Source organism: Gigantopelta aegis, chromosome 4, assembly GCF_016097555.1.
Source record: "Gigantopelta aegis isolate Gae_Host chromosome 4, Gae_host_genome, whole genome shotgun sequence".
Classification (NCBI taxonomy): Eukaryota; Metazoa; Mollusca; class Gastropoda; order Neomphalida; family Peltospiridae; genus Gigantopelta; species Gigantopelta aegis.
The window spans coordinates 66,581,586-66,590,489 of NC_054702.1; the positions used below are offsets into that span (position 1 = coordinate 66,581,586).

General features: G+C 35.9%; 1 protein-coding gene across 1 annotated transcript; it reads left to right on the forward strand.

Moving 5' to 3' along the window:
* Positions 1–995: 995 nt before the first annotated feature.
* LOC121372191 lies at positions 996–8,177 on the forward strand. Its single transcript, XM_041498474.1, has 6 exons — positions 996–1,377; positions 2,004–2,297; positions 2,858–3,244; positions 4,938–5,303; positions 6,127–6,217; positions 7,125–8,177. The coding sequence occupies exons 1-6, from the start codon at positions 1,287–1,289 to the stop codon at positions 7,969–7,971; spliced, it is 2,076 nt and encodes a 691-aa protein (XP_041354408.1). The 5' UTR covers positions 996–1,286; the 3' UTR covers positions 7,972–8,177.
* Positions 8,178–8,904: the final 727 nt, after the last annotated feature.

An 8,904-nucleotide genomic window follows, 5' to 3' on the forward strand; every position in this document is an offset into this window, starting at 1 on the left:
ATATATATATATATATATATATATATATATTATATACTAGTTTAGCATGCAATTGAAAATGACCAGTAACTCGGTTATTATCCTCTCTATAATAAATATTGCCAGTTGTTCATAATGATGCTATAAATATCGTATTTCGCACGTGTCATAAAGATGTCGCATATGATTGTGACGTTAAGCGGCGAATGAATAAGTAAATAAATATATTATCTAACTCGGGTCTGCGTTTGATAATTTGTTTAATATTATTTACCTCGCTCTTGATTGCATGAATTAATGTATTAATGAATATTTAACGACACCCCAGCACGAAAAATACATCGGCTATTGGGTATCAAACCACGGTAATGCAAACAAATAAAGCGATGATCAACATCAATATAAAAATTCAAGATTTAAACAAAAACAGTGTAAAGAACCGCGCAAAAATACAAATATCACAGATAGATATTGACTTTTATTCAAAATTTTAATTGTATCCCGAAGAAAACAAGGGTATTTGTGCTGTATTGGCCATTCTGAAAGAGAATGTTACACCCCTACACCACGGTGAGGTTACAACACGCGCAGGGGTCGCTCTTGATTGCGGACAGTTTTTAAAGAAGACTATTACAACGTTTCGGAATTAAAATATGTGTGTATAATTGTATGTGTTTATAAGTGTGAATGTATAGCTGTATTTGACTACATATACAGGGCCATAGCTAGGATTTTTGTTTAGGGGGGGGGGGGTAGGGCAACTGAGTAGGTAATAGTCTAAAACTCCTTAAACAGTTAAGAAAATAATTTTCTTTAAGTTTCTACAATGCTTTCCGGATTTTTTTCGGGGGCGGGGGGGGGGGGGGGGCATATGCATATTTTTACAGACATTATTTTGTGACCAAGGAAGTATTTAACCCCTTTGCTGTATCACCAAGGAGATCACCTTTTGTTAACGTATATTTATAGCCTATCTTCTTGACACGAGGTACTCTGTTGTGTATGTGGTCCTTCCTTCAGCGAGTCATTATTTTATTTCTAAAGAATCTCTGACGTTTTGTGTGTGACCTCCACGGTCAGTGTACTGTGCGGAACACTGCTTTCGTTATGGAATACCTTTGTTTACGTTATGAAACTGTCGTGGTTGACACGGGTATATCGGCTATTTGAACTCGACAGTTACGAAAGAGGACCATATTTTAGTTCCGGGTTGTTTCGCCATGTTGAAGAAAATACACCTTTGTAGACAAGGGAACAGTTTTGCCATGTTCTGGTAGCCACACTTGATAACGTTAAACCAACAAACGATGGAATACGTTAGAGGCTACCGACAGAAAACCAATCTGGGTTTATTTTTAGTGTTTCTCTGTTTTATGTGTACAGTATTACCAAGTTGTGGTAAGTATGTAACGTCGAGTATATTTTATAAACAGACTTTTACTTATTGTCCTGTGTCATGTTCTGTTATATTAATATAATAGTACTCATAAATCAAGCACGAACATGTTTCAACAATTATTTACGTTTCCACCCCCCCCCCCCCCCACCCCCACCCCCGACTATCTACTGTTCTGCCTGAACTACGTGGATGGATTCAATGATTTGTATTAGGTTTGGTCTAGGAATTATGGCATTTTGTACATAACTGACAGCATTTTTTAATTTACAACCACCGACGAACTGTATTATTTCACTGCAACACGAATCTTGTACGAAAAATGTATCTGTGTTTGGGGTACTTATCCCAACAGCTATAAACCCAACAACAAAAGACAATTTACAAACATCAAAACAAAAATATCTATGTTGCACTATTGATGGGCTTGGTGTGTGTGTGTGTGTGTGTGTGTGTGTGCGCGCGCGCGTGCGTGCGTGTGTGTGTGTGTATCTGATCATTAATCGACATATATTGAACCAAAAATATTAAAGTTGAATATTGTGTCAACAAATACAATTTTAACTGTTGCAGTTATATTATATTAAAAGCTTTATGTTAAGGTTAATTCTCTTCATTAAATTTTCAGGTCTTACGAAGATATCAAAATGTTTCTACAGCAATAATTTTGTAACACTGAATCTCACCTGTGAGTCGGGAACAATGATACGCGTTCTACAAATTTTAGGAGGACATCACACAGATAACAGCTGTACAGTGTCAGTAAACACTTCAATATGTAACGAAGTTATAAATTCAAACAACCAATTTTGGGCTACTCAGTGTAACGGAAAAATGCAGTGTGGACATGAGGTACTTCCTCAGCACTTTCGGAAGTGTAAGAACGCAACAGCAGTGCAAATGAAGTACAACTGTGTGAATGGTAAGTGTGATTTTGATTATATTACACTGAATTACATGTACATCCTTTCCAGAATAGGCAATAGGCAATTAATGTATGATGGGGGTTTTCTGAGTAAGAAAGTGAGATAGGAGCACAGAGCAAAGTAAACAAAAAACAAAAAACAACAAAAAACGCAAACAACAACCAAACAATCAAAACAAACAAGAACATATATACATAAGGAAAGGAGTGTTTGTTTAACGACACCTCGGCGCATTTTAAACTACAGCCATTTTGTGTCTGATATTTGGTTACATCGGCACTCGGTCGAGAGAAAGATAAAAGGAACCCGCTGTCGCCACACAGAGTACTCCTAACAATAAAGAGCGATGGATCTCTTCTATGCACCTTTCCACAAATATGGTAGTACTTATAACGGGTTTTGGTTTACCAGTTGTAGAGCACGGACAGGGGAAATATATGCATGTTAATGGTAATCGTTATTTGTCAGGCTACTGATGGCATATGTTTTACTCCTACTTATTTCTTGTTTTGGAGAATAAGTTAAACTTTAATTTGCTACGTAATTTGTTTTTCAGACAACTCGACGCTGGACATATGTACTGATATATCTCTGGAACGAAATACATCTAGTTCGGTTATATACCTGAAAAGCCCCGGATTTCCAAACTCACTTGCAGCTGAAAAAGAATGTACGTGTATTGTGAAAACAGAAGGAAATTTCAAGAAATTTCAAATTCTGGATTTAAGTTTTTTGTACAATGATTCTAAAAGAGAATATCCACGTTTCATAGCATATAATGCTGACATGACTTTGTGGGACACAGAAAAAGAAAAAAATATATCTTGTCCATCTTGTGACTTTTTCAAAAAACAAAATCTTAACATCAGCCAAGGTCACCATGTTCAAGTAGTTTATAACAACCAAAACCAATCTCAACAAAATCTGTGGATAGAGATAACAGGTATGTCTAACATTTACTGTTTTAGTAAAATAATTATTTTTAGCTAACGTTTTATGTAGCAGAAGGAAATAAGTATGTACTTTTTACTAAACAGTATCAGGTATAATCTACTATACATGTATTTAACTTTTGATATTATCTACCATTCGTAATGTAAATACAATTATTTATGCCTCCATCTACCCACCAGCACCATCCCATACATCACCATTTGCATATTACACAAACTAGACATTTTATATTAATTTCTGTTAACATATCGTTGACACAGCGTGTGAATATCACATTTCACGAATGTATAATACTGGGGCCCTATTTTCGAAACCATCTTAGCGCTACGAAATCGTAAAACCGTCGTAGGTTGTAACGAAAATAAGGGCCCTGGGCCCATATTTTCGAAGCTATCTTAGCCTACGAAATCGTGAAATCATCGTAAGCTATGACGTCACTATGGCATGCGCTGTAGTGACGTCACAACCTACGACGGTTTTACGATTTCGTAGCGCTAAGATGGCTTCGAAAATAGGGCCCCTGGTCAATTATACTGAACAAAACCCGACAGTTGACAAAACGAATTTTGTGCCAACTCATTTCAGTGGATATTTATAACGATTATTCAACGCATGTCTTCACTCGTCATGACTTGCATAATAGTCTAAGAATAAATAGTATGAAAACGTTTTATGAAATCACAATACTTCCAGTTACGGTCGATTTTCGACTCTGTACGAATTGTATTGGTTAGGAACAGCAGGTATGCTACAAACATTCATTAGCGGAGTTGGAGAGTAATAAAAAAAGAAGTTATTGTAAAAATAACCAAGTATTAAAAGATTACGTTTGTGCGATTCTTTCCATGCTGTACAGGCTTGGTAAGAGAGAAATCAATTCAGATTAATTAAATTATATCTTTGCAGTACAATATGCCCAGTGTGTTTGGCGCAAAATATTGACGGTAGTTCAGTCCACTGATATTTGAATCTGGTTTTGACAAGCAGCTGTAAGCTTACCGTAAACAAGGAAGATGTAAATTGTTATCACTTGCGTCTTTCCAGACAACGCTTGATTACAGAAAATGGAAATTCAGTCATGTTAAACCTCATATATATTAGTCTTATACTAGCAATTTAAAATTGTAGTAACAGTGTCCTAAAACTTTTAATTATTTTGTTCAGTTTCACGACAAGACATAAATTGTATTCTCATAAACTGCACCGAGTGCAGTATGGAGAAAATATAAACAAAATAAGTTACAAAGTGGTTTCTTATTATTAATTCAGATTATGAATGTTCTTCTAGAAATTAGCCGAACACTCATAAAATAAAATGACATGCATGTAATTTCAAATTATTGTCACAAATATGTTCTCTGCAGTTCCATCAACCATAAAATATTAATCCATCTATGGGTTGTTTTTTTTTTGTTTTTTTTTTTACAGTGTTGGCTGTATGTCTTTGTATTGGAAAAATGTAAGGAGAAGCCTTAATATAGGTTCATGCCTGTTGGTCGATCCCAAAACCGCATATTTAATGGTTAATAAATATTGTTTAAACCAACAGTGTTTTATGAAATCAGAAATCCTTATTGAACATCAAAATTTGTGTCCTGTTTCTCAACGCATATATAAAATACCTGCATGTATGCAATCTGGTCATAAAAGTATAGACACAAACGTTTTGTTTTATTTTCCAGGACACCCGTTTAAGTTAATGACACTTGAATGTAATGCCAACATATCCGAAAAGAACAGAATACCACTTCCACAAACAAGCACAACACAAACATCGATATCATCATCATCATCATCATCATCATCATCATCATCACCATCACCATTATCAACAACAACATCATCATCATCATCATCACCACCACCATCATCATCATCAACATCATCATCATCATCATCACCACCATCATCATCATCATCAACAACAACAACAACATCATCATCATCATCATCATCATCAAGAACACAGGCAACAGAAGTGTCATCAACAGTAGAAGGATCAGCTGTAACGGATAGTCCGTCGTCAAGTTCGAACATGAAGGAAACAGGTTTGTACAAACAAGCAAACACACCAAGAAAAAACAACACACAAACAATGGCAGCCATTTTAATTTTACAACATTTAAATTTAAATAAACAGAGTGTTATTAATATTAATATTTACAAGTAATGATTGAGAAAATGTTTATTCTTTCCAAATGGCTTCTTTTAATATTGTCCTTATAAATGTTGTATAATGGCAACAAAGTTAAAGGGCCATTTTTTTTAAATAACAAAGGAGCACAGTGGGTGACTTTCGTTAATGTTAGTAATTCTGATGTCATTAAATTTAGCAATTACGTTTCATGGACCGAGGCTGAAACATGGAGTAGCTCCGAAGTGTCATGGGCGGATCCAAGGGGGGGGGGGGACCAGGGGGACGCGTCCCCCCAAAAAATTGGGTATAGGTATATAGGATATATATTTTGCAACCCTCTGGGGAAAATAAATGTACACATCATCGCGGGTCTCCCTGAAGGGCGGGGCCCGTAGCACGTGCTACATGTGCTACTAGGATAAACCGGCTCTGATGTGCTGGGGTGTCGTTACATCATTTATTTATTCGTTTCGTCAGATGTGATATGTGCAGCTTCTTCGTGTTATTATGTTATTAATATTAAACATAAACTGTATACCAGTTACCAATAACAACAACAACAACAGCAACAACAATACATAACACACAACGACAATAGCAGTAACAGTAGCAGCAGCAACAATAGAAACAACATCATCAATAACAACAACAATCACAATAACAATAACAACAAAAAGCTAATACTGACATTATTATGATGGTGAATACTTTATAATTTGTTTTATTTATTTCAGACAAGATGGACACGACCGTAATAATAGTGGTGGTGATGGTGGTCGGCCTGGTCGTAATCAGCGCTCTAATTGTTGGTGTTATTATTTTCAGGTGAGAGAATTCTCGATATCATACTGAAACAGTATTGTAAATGTGTAACTCTCAAATAGACAATAACACCCGCAAATCTAAAAACTCCATATGGTTATCTCCTAATATAAGTAAAACACGGTGTGATTAATAGTAATACAGATGTAGTGGACAAAATATGCAATCTTCATTTTGTTATCATGATTAAAAGTCCTAAACATTTCCTTCTACTATATTGTTTTGTTTTGGATTGGTTTTGTTTGTTATGTTGTTTTGGGTTTTTTTGTTGTTGTTTTTTGTTGTTGTGGGTTTTTTTTTTTTTTTTTTTTTTTTTTGGTTTTTTTTTTTGGGGTGTGTGTTAAAATTCTAGTCGTTTGAATAAAATATGTAAACATAAAATAAAAATATAACAATTAATACGATAATAATAAATATTTCTGTTTCTTCTATTTTTATAAACTGTATTAAAATACTTAGTCTTCCTGCAACACTGAATTCATTTATACCCGAAATATAGTTTCTTGCTTAAAATAGTTAAACAATATATCTGAATGCATACATTTTTCTGACACTCTGCAACCCACAACGTTCAAATGATCTTACTGTAGTGAACTAAACGCTTATGGTCTTGATCAGTGAAAGTGTTCAGGATTTTGACACATCCCGTGGGTTCAGTAGGATGTAATGGTATAAGGCACTTACATAAATTCACTATCATCTAAATTCTGGCGCACGTCATTCGGTTACATCAGTTCATTGTGTTGGGCTTCTATTACGACAACCAAGATCACAACTATGTAAGAATTTATTGTTTAAGTAAAAGCCTGCAAGTATCAACCAGAAATATCATACACTTATTTTAGAGGAATATGTACCTTTAATTAAGCTGGTGTTAAATTAATTACTTTCATTCTGAACTGTTTTACAGGAGGAAGAGAGCCACGAAGAAGCACAACCTTGAAGATAAAACATCTTCACTGAAGCACGATAGCAATTACTTCGGAATGGATGACACTCCAAATAACTGTAATAACAATGGATTTGAAGTTGGCGATTCTGCTGAAGTAAATCTGGACAATGATGATGGCATACCAGATCTGAACAAGGAATCGTCTCTGACAGAAAATAACAATTATTCTCCTTGTCCGAAAGAGGCCACAGAACAAGTCGTTAAAAGCAGTATCTTGCGGTCATTTTTACCAACAGCAGATGCCAATGATGCAACAAGTGATCATTCGCCCGGAGGACCAGATGCTACTTCTGCGCATTCAGCAAATCCCATTAACAAATTGGATACAACTAATGACTATGCTACAGTTGTTCCAAATGAACACAGAAAAGATGGTCCTAAAAAAAGGACGGGAGATCGAAACGTGGGTGAAATAATACGCAAACCGCTTGGTAACAAGTTCCTGAAACAAACAGCAGAACCAGATGTTAGAGACAGCGTCCCATACAGCACGCCGGCAGACAGTATCAAACTGCCCAGTTCACAAACAGCTGCCCAGTCCTTAAGACATCACGCTACTGACGACGACCCATACACCTTACCGGCCGACGCTATCCAGAATTCAGCTAGGAAGACATATCCTAACTGCGTTCCCGATGAGCAAATGAAAGTCAACGAGCTTTATACTACGCCAACCAGAGATGAACCTAAATGCGTCCCAGAGGAACTTATGGAAGACAATGCACTTTATAATATGTCCACCAGAAAGGAAATTAAAGGCGTTCCAGATGAACAGATGAAAGTTAATGAGATTTATAACATTTAATAAACTATGGGCTTTGAGACATCTAAAAAAACAAAACATTAAAAAATAGACCAGGGTTAGAAGCTATAAATACCCTTCTATTAAAACAAAAACTCCCAAGGATATATGTTTGATCGTATATTCTATAGTAAGGCCCCAGCGTCACTCCTGAAATATTTCTGTATATAATAATAGTAAAAAAAACAAACAATAACCCCCCACCCCCCCAAAAAAAAAGAAAAAAAAAGAAAAGAAAAAAAAAAAAACCCCAAACAAAACCACCTACATTTTAAATGACACTCCAGCCTCGTGTTCAGCCAGCAAACGTTTTGCGAACTATTTGATCGGTCCTCGAAGTGGTAATTCGGTTTACTGTGTAACATAAAACACAATCTCGTGAACGTTACCGACAAGCGGTTGACTGGACTTAGGCCAGTTCACTGCAACAAAGACGAACGACTAGATCATATGTGTTAGAATAATATTACACAAAAAAAGTTTCATTTTTGTACAGATGCTTGGATTAGGGGCTTGGCGAAATGTAAATCCAAAATGAGGGAAACGTTGGTTTATTTTGTTTGATTGTTCGTATGGATAACTATAAAAGACAAAGTCAATGGAATATTTATGCAAAGCTTTAATACCATACAAACGTGTAAATAAAATGCAGATTAATATATTTATACATGTACCACAATATAGATTTCGGCCTTGGTGGTGTAGTGGTTAAACCATTGGACTTAAGGGCCGGTACCGGCTCCCACCCAGAGCGAGTTATAACGACTCGGTGGGTAGGTGTAAAGCTACTCCAGCGACTTCTCTCTCGCTAACCACTAACAAACTAACCGCTAACCCTTTGTCCTGGACAGACAGCTCAGATAGCTGAGGTGTATGCCCAAGACACCGTGCTTGAACTTTAATTGGATTTGGATATAAGCACGAAAATAAGTATGT